We start from the raw sequence: 21,043 nt of genomic DNA, 5'->3' as shown, positions 1-21,043 counted from the left end.
TCTATCTTTCCTGGCGTCGATCCAGGAGTCCCTACGGCAACAATTACGAGTCTCGCTGATCGGTTGTGTCCCTTACTGCATTTCCATTCGAAGAACAGGAATTCTCGATAAAGAATGAGACCATTTTAGGCGCGTGTCCAGCTCCTCCTGACGACACGTTGAAGCACCATTGAGCAAGACATGAACCCCCAAATTGCCTCTGATGAGTGTGAGAATAAGTATGAATGAACAATGCACTAAATGGCTTCCACTAATTACAATACATTAATCTCTGCGTATGCGTAATTTGTTTGAGGATCTATTTTCAGCTCCACACAGACGCAATTATAATTTTCTCAAGTTGTAATCCGTGTGTTTGCAGTAATCCACATAATCCCTGCTCTAATGGGCTGTGGTGAGAGGACCCAAAGTTAAATATATTCAAATATTAAAGTTACTTATTCCGTTACTTGATGCTTGTTCTTCTCAGGAGACACAACAACAGGCCCACCTGTTCTGCCTCTCATCACCTGTCATGTCCTACACAACCCACTGTTGCTCACATTTTCTCCCCCTGTTTTCTCAGAGGAGAAGGAGAAGGAGAAGGAGAAGGAGAAGGAGAACCACTGGGCCCCAACCCACTCCCTCACCGCTACCTACCGCTGCTCTGCCGTTGCCATGGATACAGTGCCCTCTCCCCTCTCCTCTCTCCTCTCGGTGGGCACGGAGGGATGGGGCTGGAGAGGAGAGAAGAGGAGAAGTGGCTCTGGCTGCTGCCTCTGCGTCATATTCATACCAGTGCAGCGGAGATCTGCCCCCTCCCCTCCTCTTTCCTTCCTTCCTTCCCTCCTTCCTTCCCTCCCTCCTACCTCCTTCTCATCATCCAATTTGCACACTGCTAAAGCCCCCCCCCCCTCTCCATTTGTGACTCCTATCTGCATATGCTCATCACTCTCTGCCTCCCTCTCTCTCTCTCCCTCTATCTCTCCACTGGCCCAGCTTGGTTTCCTCTGCGTGGCTGACCCAGGCGGACTTTTATTCTGAGCGAGCGTGGGCGCAGACGAGAGACGGAGACAAAGGTAAGCGGATGGAGAGATGGAGCTTGTTTGACGGTGTTTGCCTGTAAGAGAGAGAGAGATAGAGAGTGAGTGATTGAGGAAAAATAAATAAAAAAGGAGGGAGGGGGGCGCAAAACAGCTGCAAGACAAAAGACAGAGACGTACGCCTTGATAGCATGACCTCACCTGGGGAAACAAGCATGCCACCAGGAGCCTTTTGAAATGTTCTGTTCGGACATTTGGGGCAAAGTGAAGGTTTGCCATGCTGTCAGAGGGCAACGCGCTAAGAGTGTGTTAGTGTGTGAGTGCATGTGTGCCATCAGTAGACCATGGAGTCCGTGCATGCGTGCGCGTGCAGGCACTTTGCTGTTTGTCACGCAGTGTTACGGAACTGCTGCTGCTGCTGCTGGACGGAGCCCGGAAGGTGGAGGAACTTCATTATTCTCCCAGCGCTTTTTGAGCAATGTGCGGATGTGTTGACAGAGCGGGAATCTCTGCATCCGTAAGAGTGAGAGAGAGAGAGAGAGAGAGAGAGAGAGAGAGAGAGAGAGAGAGAGAAAGCATGCATGGCAGCGGTGAAGTGCATCAGCTTGAAAACCTAATCGCTTCAAAAAATAAGAAGCCATTTCCCAAATCACCATCACGCACCCCTCCTCGCTCCCTCTCTCTCCCTCTCAGCAGACCCTTCTGTCACTCATCGCCGTCATTGTTCAGAGTTGTCCATTTCTACAGTAACAGAAGAGCCAAATGGCCAAATGGTGACAGAGCAGCAGAGGGAGGGATGAGAGGAGCTGAGAGAGACACAGACCCCCGAAACAAACCGAGACAAGAAAGTGTGAGCGTGCGCGAAGAGGAAATGAAAAGGGGCGGGAGACAAGCGAGGGGAAAAGATGAGGAGGCCCGCAGGGTTGTTCATTGTGTCTCAGTCCTGAGAACAGTGTCTGACACCATTTATGACATTTAACTGTGATGTCTCTGCCAGTGGGCTGGTGTGCTGGTGTGCTGGGGAATATGCCTGTCAGCTTTCGTTTCAGTGGAGACAGTTGTTTTGTCTTGTGTTGGTGTATCGGTTGTGAGTGACACACAACAGGGATCTGAGGTTTGTTCAACTGGGCTTCAACTCACTTTGGGGGGTGGGATAACTGGACTATCACTACTGTACTACTACTGTAATAAATCAGTGGTTCTCAAGCTTGTTTTTGTTTTACGTTCAGTCCAATCAGATGATCCAGTTCATTTTGACCTTTTTGAATGTCTCTTACAAACAATTTCAACAGGTTGTCACATTTGATGACCCCTCAATGACCCTCAAAGGATTAGCATTATAGATAAGTGATGAATGGATTCATATTAATTTCAATTTTGACACCATTTTTAGCCACACTGCATCTACACTGTATCTTTGTATGTCTGACAGGATCAGCTACGTGGGCAACAAAGACCTCCAGCTCATGGGAGTTAAATATGTGCGCGTGTGTTTGTGTGGTGAAGTGTGAGATTATGAGGTTATTGGCTCCCAGAACTGGCACGCTTCAGCCAGGAGAAGTTATGGGATGAGTGGGGAGGGAGGCCACAGATGTGGACGAGGGAGAGGAAATGAAACAAAATCACATCAAGCTGCAGAAAGGTCAAGGTAATATGAACGGAGTGTGAAGATTAAATCGACAGAGCGAAGTAAGGGAGAGAAGATTGGGGGGAAAAGAGGGAGAAGAGGCAAAGGCTGCTGGGTAAACAGTCAAGTCACACTGTTTATATGCAGTTCTTCTTGGTTGGGACTAGCGTGAGCTCGTTTATACGTGTGTGCCTATTCCTGCCTCCCATGGGCCTCCGGTGTCCCTGCGCTCCAGGTGGGCTTTGCATTTTTAATCAATACTGTCTGTAGTGATTAACACCAGTCTTCTCTCTGCAGCAGAGAAACGGAGGGAAGCAGTGAGACAGAGAGAGGGATGGAAATCTGTCATACACGAGGCAGGCTGTGTGAGTGTGTGTCTGTACGTGTGCATGCATGTGTGTTTGTTTGGCAGTAATGACCCTCTGCCTCTGGGCTCCTACTGAGTATGTTTATCTCCCAGAGCAGCGCTGGGCAAAAATAGACGATACATCACTGACACACACACACACAAACACACACACACACTCTCTCTCTCACACACACACCAACACACACACACACACTTTGTGCATTTTCAATTTTTCCTCTCCTTTGCTCTAATTGCCTCCCTCATGCATTCTTCCTTGCTCACGCACACAAGAAAACACACACCTTAGCTCCATTCTATGACTTTTTCCAGTCCCACCACTAAAGTCTCTTTCTTCCTATTTCACTCCTCTCTCTTGTTTTTCCCTCCCACTTGTGTTGCAATATGCCTATTAATGATGCAGCCAGAGCACCACTGCCAACTTCCTGCCTCTAACTGAGAGAGAGAGAGAGAGAGAGAGAGAGAGAGAGAGAGAAAGAGGAGTGTGGTTGTGGTGTACATGCCCTGCTTTTTCACCACTCCCTCTTATCTCTCCACCCCCCTGTCTGTGTTGTTTTCCTCAGAGTTGTCCCATGCAAGCAGCGTGTGGACAGAGTGCAGCTGTTTCGTTGCGAGCAGAGCCCAACATGTGAGAAGATGTCTGTTGGAGGTTGTGCTTGTCCCGGTGAGTACCTACTCTCACTCCCTCTCTCTTTTTTCACTCTCTGTCTCTCTTCTCCCTCTGTTTCCCCTGCCCCCCCCCTGTCTCTGTGCTCAGAGGTACTGTCAGAAAGATGACTTATGTAAAAGTGTTGCAAAGCCGCCCAGGGCCAGTGTCAAGCTGCGTGAGCATGTGTGTGCATGCGTGTGTGTGATGGTGGAGCCGCGCTACACTCTCAACACATGTCCTAAAACAGGGTTATAGAGTGAGGCTTGCTCACTCTGGGATTGAGTTGTTCAGCCGATCCCTCGCACTAACGCAAGCACGCTGTGCAGCGGATCAATGGCTCTTTGAGTTTTGACACAGGCAGACACTGAAATATCAATAAGCACTCCACTCGCTCTCCACTCTTTTCACTCTTTCTGACCCTTTTTTGTTCTGCTTCTTGATTATTTGTGCTCTTACATGTTTAGAAGAGTTGGTAGAGATCACTGCTTAATGTCACTAGAATCATTTTTCATATTCTTCCCATGCTTCCTGCACTGAAAGGGGCCGAAGCACTTCAGTAGAGTCATTGCAAAACGGTTTAAAGCTGCTCTCTCACGAGTTTAAACCATTACATTTACTAATTTGGCAGACGCTCTTATCCAGAGCGACTTACAACAGAGGGGACAACACTAAAGCCGGAGAACAGTTGGAGACCTCAAAGTAAGCGCTGAGAGCTAAATCTGTTCAAGGAGACAAAGTGTTGGAGATGAGGTTAAGAAGTGCACAGAAAGTGATCAGTAAGTGTTAGTAAGGCATGTTAAGGTGTCAGGAGAGAAGGGTACTCTCCACCATTAATGAGGGATTTAACGAAGAGGTGGAATATGTCTGGAGTTAAGCTGCTGTGTGGCTCTTAGGCATGTCTCTGTATTGTCTGCATCTCTGTCTTCACATGTCGGTTTTTGGCAGGCAATACGTTCTCGGAATTTTTTTTATCAAGCACACCTTTTAATCTGCTCTCTCCCATGGAGTGTTTGTTCCTTTGTGACTTGAGAGCAATTTCTCGTTAATGGTCCCCCAGTGAGAGCAGGCGGGCGGCTCGAGACAGTCGCCTTGCGCACAGCAAAGAGCCTCACAGTGCCAGGGGACGGGCTCCGTGCAGCACGGGGGAGCGAGGGACAGATAGAAATTGAATCGTAGCATCTGCTCGGGGGGATCTGAGAGGACGCAGATTGAATTAGGGTGTCAGTATCATTTTAATGGGGCTGCTTTGATTCATTGGTAGTCGGCTATCAGATGGAATAATATTAGAGGGGCCTCCGCTTGATGTTCTTTTCTCAGATCATTCCTCGCTCCTTCCTCTGTAGTTTTCCAGTATCGCTGCCTCTGTCGCTCCCTCTGTTGACAGACTTAACAGTGGAGCAGAAACTTTTAATGGCATCCACATGTTTTGGAAGGATGTACCGGAGAGGTCCACCCGAGAGAGCGGCCATGTGCATGGTGTGTGTGCACCAGCAATCGAACACACACAGAGGTTTCCTCAGACAGGCCTGCATGCAAATGCACACCATGCACACACACACACACGCACATGTAAACCCTTATGAGGATCCGGCTCGGACAAGTTTCGGCTTGTGGATCTCTCAGAGAACCGCGGAGCAACATCGATCAACACTGGTTCGCAGTTTCGCTCCTGCTCTGTGAATTATTAGCCTTATATGACGACTGGTTTGTTTACATTCTTGTAGGATGGTGGGTGGAACGATCCGCCCCATCCTTTTGTGTGCTTACAGAGAAACAAGTCAACTCTTCCTCTCAGATCACTTTCTCTTTTCACCTGCCCTCCGTCGTCTTTGTTTTGTTACCGGGGTCCGAATATAATTGGATGAAGGACTTTAAAACAGAGTGTATTTGCATGTCTATCCGGCATGTGGAGGGAATGTGACGGCACACACTTCTCCCGTCTGTCTGGTTCATTGACAACCTTGTGGCATCCTGCTATTGTTTTGACTTTGCTGTGAATCAGCCTTTTTAAGGCTTTGTTCGCCAGCATGAAGCAGATTCGTCGTTACACAGCAGAGCCAATCACGTCCCCCGTTCAAACTAAATGGTAAAAATAGATTGCCTGTGAGCCTAAGATACCCCCCCCCCCTTCATTTTCACATGCACCCACTCAACCATACCCTCCCCTCTGCTCGACACACTCTCCGTCTCTCACCCATCTCTTTCTAGCCCCTCCCTCATCTCACTCTCTCCCCCCTTTCTTCCTCTTTCTTCCTCTCTCTGTTGCTCCTTCATCCTTCGCTCACTGCCTTTTGCAGTAACTGCGGCTCCTGATTGGAGAAAAGTGGCTTAAAGCAGAGCCAAAATGGCAGCCGTTTTTTTTTCCTTTTTTGATTACCATTACACAACAACAATCACTGCCACAGCTTTATTTCACTGCACTGAAAGCCTGTGTCTCCCTTTTTTCCCCTCCTCAGTTCCTCTTTCTCTCTCTCTCTCTCTTTCTCTACACCAGTGAGTCCCTCAGATCTTGTTTGCTAGATCAAAATGGCTGTGTGTGCAGAGGCAGAGAAAGAAGGAATGCGTGGGAGACAGAGATGCTGGGGAGTCAGGGAGATGAGGAGGGGGGGGCGCATTGCGAGGAGACGAGCTGTAGTGATGTCACATCTGCTGCAGGCCGACAGGATGGCAGAGGAAAGCTGGCATGTGCCACATGGGGGGAGGAGGATGGGAAGAGAACTAAATGTGTGGGAAGGTAGAAAGGGATTTTTTTATCAAAGCGCACCTTTTATTTGTGAGAGACGAACAAGCTGCAGAGTCTTTAGACATGAAAGTAGGTCTGATAGGGAGCTAGAACATGACAGCAGCAGCGTTCAGTTTGAAACGGAGCCTTGCAGAACACAAAAGGCACGAGGAAAGCCGCAGATGTTGTTTGAAAGCTGCAGGGAGAATCCATGTACAACCTGAGTGTGTGGGTTCAGGACTATTTAAGGGTCAGGGCTGTTGTGTAAATACAGTATATGAAGCTTCATTAGATTGAATGGACCTGTGTGAGGGACTGCTAGGTTTCAAAGATCAACTGAACAAACAGACCATGAATGGCGCAGATAGATTAAATAAAATACAAGCAAATCAAGGTGAACGTTTACATTTTCTGTCTGTTGAAGGGATTTCTGCCATAAAACCATTGTTTTAGTTTTTGTGCTCCCAGTGATTTTCCAGATTCAAGAATTTTATTGTCTTATAATTGATAACAGTGCAACAGACATGTCTCATTTGTCTCAGATCCAACTCAACTTTCAAAGTACATTCATATTTTTGACACATCTACAGTGGCGACATTTAAATATTTCAATATAGATATAAACATTGTTATAAAACTATAAAAAATGTATCCCGTTCTTAAAAAGTAATAAAAACATTTAAATAGGAATATAAATGTGAACTGTATTTTTTTTTGCATTCTTAAAATGGCCTTTAAGTAATAACACAAAAAAATATACAACAAAAATTATATAAATTTTATTTATCACTGCAGACGGTATCTCTGCTGTTTAGTTTCAGAGGACACTTTAAAACAGAGAAGTTTTGGTGATTTATTTTCAGGACATGTAATTTTGTTCTCTGAATGTTTGCCCAACAAGAGAAAGCTGTTAAAATGATTGTTTAATTAATGAGGTTCAATCCTACAGTTTAAACTGCACCACATCCGATTAGTCAACAACAGTCCTCTGCAGCGGACCTCAGGGATTGGCTAGAGTCAGATCAGTGACCTGTGTCATTGCAAATGTCCAACCGCATCAACCGTCACCCTGACACTCACATACTGGTTTCCTTCTGTTATCTCTCGGTTTATCTGGAACACGGGCAGGGGAACTTCCTCCTGTCAAGCCACAGCACTATCCTCTGGATGCAGTCTGTGTTCATTCTGTCTGCTGCCATGTTTTTATCATCACCAGTCAGGTGCCTCCACAACGTCCCTGACAGGTTTGTGCTTCCACGGCGGCCTTGAGAAAAGCAGCAACATGAATCTGAACATGCTGTTCGCCAGCGCTCTGTTCAGGTTCTCTCTGTAAAGCTTCATTGTCCCTGTCATAAGTCAAGTACACAGTCAGTTTCTTCAAGTAAAACGTGTCAACCTGCTGGAATAATAAACCATTAAATATTTGATGAATTTTCTATTTTTCCTGTTTAGAGACCACATGATTTTTTTTCCATGGGAACAGATGAATGTGATAGTGTGTGAATGCTCTGCAGCTCAACGGAGCATAAAATAGCACATGTAAAGTGGTCTTAGGGGCCAGAGATCTATAAATATAAGCAAGTGCATCAGATCTTGTGTAGTGCAACACCAGTTTTCCGGTGACTAAAATAGGACTTATTTCTGGAGTAGTGTACGACTGCCATATTCTGATGCTGCCTTTATTGTTAGCACTGCCTGACAGCCCTGCTTACAAGGTGCGGGTGTGTACATGTTTTTTTTTTTTTTACTGAATTCAGAAGAAATAAGAATCAGCTCGGGTAACAGAAATACTCTCAAAGAAATTCATGAAATATTCCATAAAGTATAATGCATATTTCTTGTAGATCAATCCTAATCTGTTTTATATAATGCAGATAATATAGATTTCGATCAGATGTCTGGGGAATAGGATGCAGAATAACCTCCTGGATGAACGTTGTTCTATTCTTCTCATCTGAAGCCTGAGGGAAGATGTTCGCAGCATTTACCAGCAGAGGGAGATGCTGTTCTGTCACGTCTCCCAGTGTCAGTCCATCAACACTGAATAGATGGCAGCAGAGCAGGGAATCAACATGAGATCCCCCCCTTGGCCTGTGTTATGACAAAGGACCTTCTATTCACCCTGTGACTGTTCAATAATTTATTTTCTCTTTCTCTCTTGGTTGGACTCCAGTTACTTTATGTAGAAGAGATTCTTCATTTTAGCTGAACAGCATTTTGGTAACAAGAAAAAAAGCTAAAGCAGGCAGAATTGCGTTGACTATGGCTCGGCAAAAAAACGATATGAATAATGATGAGGTATAATTTTCTTCAATAAGAAAGTTTCTATTATCGATAACATGGATATTCCTTATGCAAGCACAGTGAAAAGGAAGGCTATAAAACATAATGGATCTATCTGAGATGTTTTTATGGTTTGCTGTTCATCAAGTGTTTTTTCTCATAAAGATGAGTTTAAAACCACAACTTTTACTGTCTTGAAAACTTAAAAGAAAAAATGTGGTAACATTTAATGTTTTTGTCTTTGATATTTTGGCCCCTAGTAGTGAGATAGAAACTTGGAAGAAATATTTTCCAACTTTAAATTCCAGGTCCGAGCAATTATATGAAAGGCTCTTTAAAAAAAAATCGTATTCACATTCAAATTGAAAGTTCTTGTGGAATTGTGTCCTCCAGTCTGAACACTGAACACCAGCTGATATCTCGGATCTGTGTCTGATGTGGGGTTTATGTGGTAAGACTGTGGTCAGACGGGTTTGCTCTCAATGAAATGCATTGCCTTACCCCTCTCATCTACACTGCCGGCTTATATTATTCCACCGACTAATTGCTGGCTCAAGTTGAAGCCTTGACAAATTGAGCTTTTACTGCTCTGTGAGATCGCTTCACGTATGACTGGTAAACACAAGTGGTTATTGATTAAACGTGAGGCTACAGATTATAGCCTTACATAATCTTGGGCTATGACAGGCTCAAGACTGTGGTCTGAAGGATTTGAGTCGTCTGAGTCAATCATTTCTCCTAAGCCCTTACAAATTAAACGGCACATTTAGGAAACTACTATCACTGATTTACTGAGCAGTGTAATCAGAACCTCTGAGTCACACTTCACGGATTCAATCAATGCAATTTCTATTTTCATTTTGGGATTGTTAGAGTCTGCACTATTCATTATGATTGACCAGTGCTAGTTACCTACTTCCAACAGCCCTAGCAAAATAAATTCATTATACCCAAGTTTTGCATTACTGATTATATTGTGGAATAAGCCAACATTATAAAAAAGCTTTATAAATTAACCAAGTTGGAAAAATCTTAGCAGATGGATCAGATTTCACTAGAAACAATAATTGATATTGATATCTGAGAGGCATCACATCTAATGGATACTAAATTACATAATAATGGTAAATCCAAGCCATTCTGTGGAACCTGGAGAACGAGCCAGTCCTGTGTGTGGGCCTTGATGGCCTAAGAGTTTCTGTTCTGTTAAAATACTTTAAAGGATTTATACATCATATAACAAGTGTGTATGGGGTCTTATGTAGAATGACATTTTAAAGACTGTATAGAATACAATAAAGAATGTGGCCACATGTGTCCCAGACCACCTTCAAATGTGGTCTGACTGATCTTAAACCAAGACAAATTGAGGAAGCTTTTGCTGCAATCAGACTGTACACAAAGATGGACGACATGGCAGTTCCCCAAAAGTTAGGCCAAAGCGTCTTTATTGCCCCCTGGTGGTTGGCTGTAATATAACCCCTGCCTCCTCCATATTAAAGGATGGGATATTGGCCAATCTAAAAAGTCAAAATATATGTTTTATGACATTTTAGGTTTTTCTTATCACACTGCTCTATGTCCAAGTATTCATTTCCCCAATCGTTTTTATTTAGAAAATAGATACTATAAAAAAGTGGTGAAACTTCATGGTTATCAGCTGAGACTGACTCATGGTCAGATGAGCGCGGGCATTGACGAGAACTTGCTACCATGGCTCCATCCCCTGATTGCTACTGTGCAGACTCTGGCTCCAAATGCACAATATGGTGGCATTTTTATCTCAGCTCTTTTGTTGGAGTAAGTGGAGATGCGTCGTCTTTATGTACAGTCTATGGTTCATACATGTACTAAGCGCCGACCAGTTTCGAGTGGATCCCTGAGGACGTATGTTAATACCAGGTCTGAAGGGGGTCTAGAAAGGGATTAACTTAAAGGGATAGTTCAACCCAAAATTAAAATTCACTCATTATCTACTCACCACTTTGCCGGTGGAGGGTAGGGGAAGTGTTTGAGTACACAAAACACTTTGTGGTGTTTCAGGGGTAAACAGTGTCCCAGCCAAATACCATTTTAGTAACTGGGGACCACTTTTTCAAAATGTAAAAAACAACAGAAAAAAACATAAAATGCCTCCATACTGCTCCTGTGATGTCATCCAAGTGTCCGCAAGCCCCGGCATTCGAATTGGACTCGAAACAGAGTCATTTACACCAGGTCTTTAGCCTAAAGGGCCTACGTGCCACTTGGGCGAGAGCATTGAGGGGTGAGCTTGTACGGTGTGTGAGCTTATGCAGTGTGTGCGCCCGCGGACTTGAACGAGGCTCCAGGCAGGAGGAGGTTTCCTATCCCTTTAATGAAATGTCACTGATCTAACACAGAGAACTCCCCCTTTACTGACAGGTCACTAAATAGGACTGAAGATCCCTAAATACTTTTTTTTCTACGTCGATATCCTTTTGTGTCAAAGAATAGTACAGTGAAAGAACTCATGAAGCCAGTTGTATCAGATTGTCTGACACAGCGATCAGGCTGATGCTGTCGTCCACTAACATCAGATAACATCAGGTGGTGTTGGCCATGAATTAGTGAGGTGGAACATACAAAGGATGTTCTCCATTTTGTCCTATGTTAAAAAATGGGACAGTGTTTAGTTTAAAAAGGCACAGAGGTAATGATGTCTGATCCACTGAGCCATACAAGCCAGTAGCCAGGCAGATTTACCTTTAGCCTCAGCGTCCCCTCAGGTTTGGACTGTGATGCTGAAAAGGCCAAAACACTTTATGACCCCAAGGTACACAGCTGAAGTTATGACCCGAGTATATGCTGGTAATGTATGGTGCAGAAGACCTTCACACGTACAAGGGACATGGCCCGTCTTGTACTATATTCGTAAAAAAGGATGTGTTGATATGTGTGTTGTTTCTCACCATTGGCCCCATGCCTCTTATCCCAGCGGGGGGCCCTGGTGCAGTCGTGTGACGGGACAGACCGAGGGCCCTGGAAGGGAGGAAGGCCCGTGTTTGTCCCGGTCTGTGAGCCGGGATGGGCGGAGGAGCCCCGGAGGAGGCGGGGCCTTTGTTTGTTCGCGTCTCGGCTGGCAGGAACAAAGGGTCTGTAGTAGTAGTAGTGCGGAGGCAGCACCGACCCCCGAGCTCATGACATTTAATTCATATTGCTGGGGGCTGCGAGTTTGCGGGAACCGAGGAGACTAGCGGGGGCATCGAACTTCCCGTCCCGCCGTTTTGTTTTGGGATCGTAGCAGGCGCTCGTCTCCTCCTCGTCCTCCTCCGCCTCCTCCTCATCACCCAGCCGCTCCGGCTAGCAGCGAGGCTAGCTGGCTAGAAACACCGAGCGGAGGTGTTGAGCGACACCGCGATTCGGTGGACATTTCTCTGCAGGTAACTCCACCTCACAGCCGCACTGTTTTAGCAGCTCCGCCCGGCTCATAGCAAACAACAGGAAGTGATGGAAACACGAGCACGGGCAATTGTTATGTGGACGGCGGCGACGGTGATACTTTAGCAAGTAGGTTTATAGCTTAGCAATGGCATCCGTGCTCCGCAAGCGAATGCGGCCCTGGTGTTCAGTTAACGATCCCGTGTGATAAACACCGGCTTTACTTTTAATTATCCACGGTGCACGTCCACACATTAAGCCCCGAATAGAGCACAACAAGCGGGGCCGTCATGTTGGGAGGGATCGCTCATTGCAACTGGATGTTTTATTGGCTCGGGGCCATTCTCCGGATGCAGCTCTATTGTTCGCAATGGACCGTTTGGGCGGACTTAACTGCAGCAGATTAATTTGTTCAAAGTTCTCCTCTGCTGGTGGAGACCCGGCATCATGACATCTCACCAGCTCCTGATATGAGAGCTTGAATGCAGACCGCAATCAGGCGTATTCATCATTATTTGTCATGTGCACTTTAACTCATTATGCTTCCCTGGCACTGTTGTGTTTTAAACTGTTGTTATGCTCCTGTTAGACTGGGATGTGTAATCTGCAAATCTGCAAATGCTGGTGACTGTGGATCTTTATTAGAAGTGAGAATAACCTGTGTGTGAGCAGTCTTGCAGCCTGCATGTTTCAGAATACTCTTGCATCACACTCCACAGTGGAGGCAATAAGATGCATGTTTATTTGACAGCAAACATCTGATAGTGAACAGGTTTTTATGGCAGGGGAATTATTGGTTGCAGTGGAATATGTATTGTTGCACAGTGCTCATTAGCACCGGCCGGAACAAAGCCTTATCATAGGTGGTTGAATGCTGTCTGGATCTAACGGCTGGTGGTGTTGTGGAGGGTGTATGGGGGTGGGTCGGTGGGTCTATAGGTCAGAGGTAATGCATAGAGAACCATTGTTGGATGCTCCTGAGCAGGTTTGCCTCCATAGTAATGGGGAGGAGAACGTGACCTGCCGTGACTCTCCCGGGTGTGCTGAAGCGAGGAAGAAAAGGCCCAAAGTAAATTAAGGAGGAGTTCCAGTTGTTTTCGAGGAGCCGATGGAGAGACCGATCGGAGTTCACGCGGGCATACTTAACCCCAACTCGTGCCTTTCTCCCTCCATCTGTATCTGCCTTGACTTTAAATCACCACCTCTGCCTGTGGGGGAATCCATCAGTTCACCAGACGTGATGAGAATGTTTTTTCTTATTTTAGGATGGACTCCGATGCAAAGTGGGTCGTGTTGGGCGCCCATGTTTCTCCATCTGTCTATTTTAATAAGCTTCGATCACCGCTTCACACGCCAAGTTTACACTGACTGACTGTTTTGCATAAATTGTGACTTTAAGTCTAACAAATTACCATAATGCCTGTTGGGAATACCTGATCTACAAGCAAAGCATACGTAAACACCCCAATCCAGTAGGCATGTGTGGAAACATTCAAGATTTTCTATGAACCAATGTTGCTTTACCTGATTTTAAATTAATCTCCACCACATATATTCAATTGATCCGTATTAGCATTTTTCTGTAGCTGTACTACAGAGTGGTTTATGGTGTGCCAGTTTGGGCCACCACTGCAAGCTTGCATTTAAAATGTCTTTGGTCGGACCTAATCATATGCAGTTGCGGCTTCCTGTGGTATCTCATTGAGCTGGGATACCAAATAGATGCTTTCTCAGAGCCCCAAATTGTTTGAGCATGAATGCCTCATCTGGGCAGAAAAGGGTTAACAACAGCCAGGGTAGAGGGAGTGGGGGGATGGGCGGTAGAGGCAACTAGAGGGGGTGAACACACACAGCACAGACGAGTATGGTTAGGATCATATTGGGCTCTATGCAGTGAACAGGGTGCCCTGTTGTGTTATGGATGGTACACAAACACAAAGTACACACCAGACCATCTCGTCCCATTAGCCTGATTGTTTCTCCGACTTTCTGCAGGCTAATAAATATTGCTGTTTCTCCCCCCACCCCCTCATGATGATGATTTGTTTTCTTGTCCATTTACCAGATTGAAGATGCATTAGATAATGAAAGCAGCAGGAAATTGTTTTGGCAGCGTGCTTTTATTTCAGTAAATCTCAACAAACCCGTCCCAGATCAGATTACTTGGATGATGCTGTGATTTGAACGAGCTAAATCTAAATCTCCTCTAAATCTCTGCTCTTTTTTTCCTCCTCCCCTCCTCCTCCTCCTCCTCCGCCCTGGTGGCTGTGTGCAGGCTGTTCGTCAAAGTCATTCAAGCTGTACTCTCCTAAGGAGCCCCCCAACGGCGGCAGCTTTCCCCCCTTCCACCCGGGCGCTATGCTTGACAGAGATGTGGGGTAGGTCTGGGTCATACTGTCAGGTCATGGTGTGTTATGAAGGAAAATATGTATGAAACTAATGCACCTTATGAATTCATTTGGTTTAATCATGTGATTCATTGAGTCTCCGCTTTACTTCTCATGAGCCTCAAGTCTTAATATTATGATTTGTTTTCTTGACCTAGATATTTTTTACTAAAGACCACAACACATCTATTTGGGTGGCAACTGTTTTTATACATATTTAGCTTTTATTGGTGTTGTATAACACATTCTTCAATTTTCATTGTTAGATAATGATTGAATCCAATCATGTGAGACTTAATTACACATATACAGACTGGTCCATAATGTGTGGACTAAAAAGGCACCAATCAAGATGAAGCAACGTTCAACTTGATTAACATAAATAATATATTTTTTGCAGTATTTCTTTAATGTTTAAGGAATCAGTGGCTGACTGTTGTTGTTTTTCTGTCCTCTTAGGCCAACACCCATGTACCCCCCGTCATACATGGAGCCTGGAATGGGGTGAGGACACTGACGCTTAAATACTGAGCATATACAGGGTTCCCACACATCCTGGAAAACCTGGAATTCTAAAGAATATTTTCATTCATGAACACAACCTGTAAATTAAGAATCCTTGGGAAAAAATTCTCAAAAAGAGTGGGACCCCTTATGTAATCAGAAGTCAAACCTAAAACATTATGTTCTCTGTTCATTTTAAAATACACCTGCAGCTCAGACTCTCGAGTGTTTAACGCTTCATGGTTTCTCTTTCAGGAGACCCACACCATACGGGAACCAGACAGACTACCGGATATATGAGCTGAACAAAAGATTACAGAACTGGACAGAGGTGAGAGTCACATCATCATTTACAGCTTAAGACATCAACACCAATCTGTTGCTGTCCAAAAACACGGTTGCAGTTAATCTAATGTTTGTTACATTCTGCACGTTCTGTGAAATACTTACTGTTGATATGTTTAAAAAAAAACAAAAAATGAAGTTAACCATGTATGGGATTTTATAGGAAATAAAGCTCAAGAGCTTACTGGCTTCATTCCAAGTCACTTTCTAATGAATTAAAAGGATTATCTGATGAACCTGGCTGAGCTGTAATTGGAGTGTCAGCTGTTTATACGCCAGAGCCTGCAACAGAGTAGCTGACTTGAGATATTGTTTTCTGTGGCCATCACACCACACAACAGCGCAACCTGTGTACGTTGACATTTACCTACAGCTATGTCCAGCTTAACACTTGATATTTGAACAACATACTCACATCTCTATCAAACACACCACCTATTGTTTTTCTCTAACACTCAATATTACCAGGGTTGAATGTTAACCAATGACTGACCCACTTTAATTAAAGGCTAACTGAACCAGATCCCTTTCATGGTAAACTAGAGAAATTGTTGTGTATCTTCTATGTCTTTTTTCTGTATTAGACTTGATTGTTTTGTTTTGTTTTATTTTATAGAGATTATGACGTAAACCACGACTTTTAGAACTTTCAGATTTGAAGGAATGGGGAAAAATGAGAGCAATGGTTGTTTGTCTTTTTTCAGGACTGTGACAATCTCTGGTGGGATGCCTTCACCACAGAGTTCTTTGAGGACGACGCCATGCTCACCATCACTTTCTGTCTGGAAGATGGACCCAAACGATACAGTAAGGTTTTTTCAGAAAGTATTATCAGATTCTCATTACAATATTAAGGCAGGGAACCCATTTCATTTGAGAGATGTGCAAGATATAGTTTTCATCTTAATATTTCCATGTATTTGATACGTGTTTAAGAACTACCGCCTTTATTCTCTGTATTAAAACTTGATCCTAATCAGACATGTGTGACGTTCTCTGCTACTATAACTCTTCACTCTGAATGTGCATTTATGATGATTTCTCTCGGCAGCCATTGGCAGGACGTTGATTCCACGCTACTTTCGAAGTATTTTTGAAGGGGGCGCCACTGAGTTGTTCTACGTTTTGAAGCATCCAAAGGAGTCGTTCCACAGTAACTTTGTCTCCCTCGACTGCGACCAGTGCACCATGGTGACTCAGAACGGCAAACCCATGTTCACGCAGGTATGGTTAATGTCCCACTGACTCCTCTCCTCCTGTTGGTTGGCATCATGACGTCTGAGCTGTGACCTCTCTCTCTCTCCTGGGGAACAGGTTTGTGTGGAGGGTCGTCTGTACCTAGAGTTCATGTTTGATGACATGATGAGGATCAAGACGTGGCACTTCAGCATCAGACAACACAGAGAGGTCCTGCCAAGGAGCATCTTGGCCATGCATGTGAGTTCCAGGCTCGAGAAAGCAAAGCACACTCAGATGCACATCCTGTACATGACATCATCATTGATCTCGCCTTTTCACTTGATCACGCAGGATCCGCAGATGCTCGATCAGCTGGCTAAGAATATCACCAGATGTGGGCTGTCCAACTCCACGCTCAACTACCTCCGTGTAAGCACATCATACATATCATTTTTTTTATTGCCCAGTTTTACCTGAACTATTTTTTATTATATTAAAATATATTTTATTTAACATTGTTAATCCAAAATGGACTAGTTGTGTGATCCTAGGTCAGTTTTCGATTGTTTACATACTTAAAAATAATAATTAATGTTGCGTCATTTCTCTTTGCTTTCCCTAAAGCTATGTGTGATATTGGAGCCTATGCAAGAGTTGATGTCCAGACATAAGACCTACAGCTTGAGCCCCAGAGACTGCCTGAAGACCTGCCTCTTCCAAAAGTGGCAACGAATGGTAGCCCCACCAGGTAACACGTATGTTTTGAAATTGCCAGTGGTATTTATGGCTGTATTGCCCTTGAACGTATTAAGCCATGGATTACCCATAAACAAATCCAGCTTGCAGTAGCATGACATGACTGTCATGACTACAGATTTCAGAACTTCTAACGTCTTCTCCTATTCTGTGTCTCTAGCTGAGCCAGCCCGACAAGCTCCAAACAAGCGGCGGAAAAGGAAGGTGTCCGGTGGAAGCACCGTGAGCACCGGCGGAGGAAACAACAACAGCAACAGCAAAAAGAAGAGTCCAGCCAACAACTTCTCACTCTCCAACCAGGTACCTGTGAGCATTATATCTACTTGACCTCCATCTGCACCTCCATGGTGCAGAGGATGAGACAGAGGATGGAGGGGGATGAAAAGAAAGGCCAGGGGGTTAGAAAGTTATTTGTGGGTGTAGATGGTGATACCAGCGGTTGCTAGTCTGCCTAGGAGTGGGTATAGCAGCAGGCCAGGAAAGAGATAGGTTAGGGAGGATTCTGGAGGTGGGTTTAGGAATCATGTGAGGGATGGGATGGGGTGGGGTGGTTCTGTAATTCTAATGAGGATTATTAGATTAAGTTAATAGTTCCCCCTCATATAAACCAGTGATGGGCAGTCCCTGGTCCTCTGGGGCTACAGGTTTAAGGGTTTATTTAGAGGGAGTACAAGTTACCTCTTTCTTTTAAGTAAATTCTGTTGTTCTGGGGCCATGGGCTGGGATTTCCTTGCTCTGATTTCCAGTGGGACAGGTTTTCTCTCCAAATCCGCTGTATTGTCTTTGGTTTTAGAGTTTACCACTAAGTCTATCAGAGCACTGATGATTCACACAGCACTGCTGTCTTTGCTTATTGGTTGCTTGATTGAGCGAACGAGACCCGAGGTGGAATGAAAACCCAGTGATGCAGCACTCAAGGATCAGGGATGCCCACCGCTGGCCAGTAGGGAGTTCCCCTCAACCCTGCTTCTTGGAACAGGGGGGAGGAAGTCAAGGTCACATGGAAGACGGAACGGTCAGGGCCAGATACCTTGATGACGCATGGTCCCTTGAAGTATCATTGAAAATGCATTTCATTAGTTAAAATGTATTTGTTAAGTTGGAATAAAACCCAGTTAGATCGCACCTAGACCACAGTTACAACTCGTCCGTGCAGCCAGTCATGCCGCGCACCCCCCTGCATTATGGGGATAATATGTACCGGCCCTTGCTGTCCCCTTTAGGACGTGATGATGGTGGGAGAGCCCACTCTGATGGGAGGGGAGTTTGGTGACGAGGACGAGCGTCTGATCACGCGACTGGAGAACACGCAGTTCGATGTGGCGAATGGCCTGGAGGATGAGGACAGTTTCAACAGCTCGCCTGCACTGGGGGCACACTCACCCTGGAACAACAAGGCCCCCTCCAGTCAGGAGAGCAAGAACGACAACTCGCAGTCATCCCAGTAGAGTTCTGAAGTCGCAGCAGCAAGCCCCCCCCCCTATTCAATCCTTAAATCCTACTGGGACCCATGTGAGCCCACGTGCTAGCGAGAGGAGTCAGGGAGGGCGGCAGCGCCGAGCACTTCTGTTCTATTAAATTCTGTTTGTTTTGTTGCGTTATGCTATTTTCAAGACAAAGGAGAGTGATGAGGGGAAGGCTCGACAGCTGATAGAGCTCTCAGCTGTCACATACAGGACAGGGTCAGCAGAATCCCACTCTTGCTCCCTCACATTGTTGCACATGATCAGTGGTGCTCAGCCTTGGCCCTTGTCTGCTCGGCTTCAGTCAGTCCTCTTAGGTGCGTTGCGAGAGGTGGCGGTTCGTGTGCACGTGTGTTCACCCGCCACCGTCGCCCGCCATGATGTGTCGGCCGAAAGTTGGCGAGTCCTAGTGTCCGAGTGCTCGCCACGGCGACCGTGTCAGTGGGTTCTTGTTCCAACCTCGGGTCTCTCTGGCGTGCGTTTCCCTTGACGATGCACCTCGCTGTTTCTGTTGTGCTCGTGTCACAGGGAGGGAATGCTACAGCATTTATTTAACTTATTTTTTTGCAGGCTGCAGAGAACTGTGTGCACTCTTAGTATCAAAATTCCAAAGTTCGGTTTTTAAAAACTCAATTATTTGTTTTTGTAGGACCTGGTTGGAACAAAAACCTGTACAGTGCCGGAGCTTGAGGACCGGAGTTGAGAACCACTACGCTAAATCTTAAACCCACACACACACACACACACACACACACATATACACATACATACATATACATACACACACACTCTTTGTCTCTTTCTCTTTCTCTTTGACCCACACACCCACCCTCATACACATACCCAATCAATCAATGACACATATACACATAGACCAGTGCACACACACACCCAGCAACACCTACAGCATAAAACATTGAGGTACTGGAGAGAGGTGGTATGCAGCGTGTCTGGACCAGAGCACCAGACGCTACAGACGTGCATTTTCCTTTTTTCTATGTTTTAGACCTGTTTTCAGTTTTGTTTTTTAATTTTTTGTAAACAATTTCTAAAAAACAGACAAGCAAGCAAACAAAAAACACCCCCAACTATTCTTTGCACTGTTTCCCACTATTAAACCTCTATCTATTTTTCTTATGAATTGACGGTGTATTTTGTTTTCCTTTTCTATTGCTAATGTAAGAACTGTAAAACATCTGAAACCTGCAGTATATATTAATGTATAAGTATTGCTGTTAGATCATTCTTATTGTGGTGGTAATAAATTCCATGTAAGTCTATGCTTGATATGTCATCCATCTGTGTCAGACATCACACTGTCATCAGGTCCGCTGGCTTCACTGCTGGGGAGAACAAGGCTAGTGTGTGAGATGCTGCACCGCATCTCGTTTGATGCGAGTCCGAAGCAGCACACTGGAAACCAGTTTGACCCCCGAATTATCCGTCAAACGCCTGGTTTAGATCTGTTGTCTTATCATTGCAGAAACGATTTGCTTTTGTCTCTCGAAATTTCTTATCCGGGGGTCCTCTCTTCAGCGAACATAATTGCAGAAAACGTCTCAAATTTGCTACTCAAAAAGATATTTTAAAAAACAAGTTTTGACAGGATTGTAAAATAGGATTTAAGAGAAAAAAAGACTTTTGTATTGACTTAAGTTTCCCAGAAAAGTTTTTAATCACAATTAAGAAAGCTGCAGACCAAGGAGCTACATGTAAAGAGTCTTTAGATATCGATAACACTGCGCTGTTTTATGTTTTATGAAGAATCATTTCTGTTGGCTTTACTTTGTTTGTGTCTGTGCTTGTATATTTTTAGCTAGTAATTTCTGTAAAAGTTATTCTATGTATTCCTCCCTAGGACTATGAGAAACTCAATCTAATGTAAAGCGATGAAAAGCCTCTTAAAAGTTTTTTTAAACGTGATTTTTATGGTACAATCACTGATAAAAGAATTTTGCCCTCATTTTAGCAAACTGTATTTATTTTTCTATGTACGGACGTTCTGTTTAGGTCCAACCCACCTGTACAATACTCATGATAATATATGGAGGGGTTTGTGGGGCTGCTGAGTCAGTTGATGCTAAAAAAAAGAGGTCATTCCATTACTTTTGTTCCTTTGACGTGCGGCTCCCGGGTCAGTCTGGCCTGTTTATTACAATGGTTCATTATGTTCACAGTGAAGAGATATTTAATAGCCATTCTCTGCTGTTGTAAGTTTCTGGTCTATCTGAAAACTTGTCAGATGTACTGAAAACCAATAAATAACCACATTTAGAGAAAACCGTGTCCTCCTCCAAGTTGTCATTTTTTTTGCTGTGAAGTTTCTCGTTGTTGCAAGTC

The 21,043-nt window shown here is 44.7% G+C and overlaps 1 protein-coding gene across 3 annotated transcripts; it reads left to right on the top strand.

Moving 5' to 3' along the window:
• Window positions 1-946: 946 nt before the first annotated feature.
• Window positions 947-20,984, top strand: ldb1a (LIM domain binding 1a). 3 transcript variants are annotated; one of them, XM_062401130.1, is made up of 12 exons: window positions 947-1,058; window positions 3,580-3,680; window positions 14,345-14,447; window positions 14,916-14,960; window positions 15,216-15,291; window positions 16,010-16,112; window positions 16,357-16,529; window positions 16,620-16,742; window positions 16,836-16,913; window positions 17,109-17,232; window positions 17,401-17,540; window positions 18,464-19,346. In XM_062401130.1, exons 2-12 carry the CDS (start codon window positions 3,653-3,655, stop codon window positions 18,686-18,688), a joined length of 1,218 nt encoding a protein of 405 aa, XP_062257114.1. In that variant the 5' UTR covers window positions 947-1,058; window positions 3,580-3,652; the 3' UTR covers window positions 18,689-19,346. The 3 variants fall into 3 exon arrangements, with proteins under 3 accessions (XP_062257114.1, XP_062257116.1, XP_062257115.1); XM_062401132.1 differs by lacking the exon at window positions 18,464-19,346 and adding an exon at window positions 19,353-20,984 and having other exon boundaries at window positions 1,037-1,058; XM_062401131.1 differs by lacking the exons at window positions 947-1,058; window positions 3,580-3,680 and adding an exon at window positions 11,762-12,071.
• The last annotated feature ends 59 nt before the right edge of the window (window positions 20,985-21,043 follow it).

Source organism: Platichthys flesus, chromosome 12, assembly GCF_949316205.1.
Source record: "Platichthys flesus chromosome 12, fPlaFle2.1, whole genome shotgun sequence".
In the NCBI taxonomy this organism is placed as follows: Eukaryota; Metazoa; Chordata; class Actinopteri; order Pleuronectiformes; family Pleuronectidae; genus Platichthys; species Platichthys flesus.
This window is presented reverse-complemented; position numbering and strand designations above follow the sequence as displayed.

What these genes read in the sequence shown, in the direction of transcription:
- ldb1a (XM_062401130.1), top strand. Translation starts at nt 3,653, where the DNA reads ATGTCTGTTGGAGGTTGTGCTTGTCCCG. An exon ending in TGGAGGTTGTGCTTGTCCCG is followed by an intron (nt 3,681 to 14,344) that starts GTGAGTACCTAC and finishes GGCTGTGTGCAG; the next exon opens with GCTGTTCGTCAAAGTCATTC. An exon ending in GCAAACCCATGTTCACGCAG is followed by an intron (nt 16,530 to 16,619) that starts GTATGGTTAATG and finishes CCTGGGGAACAG; the next exon opens with GTTTGTGTGGAGGGTCGTCT.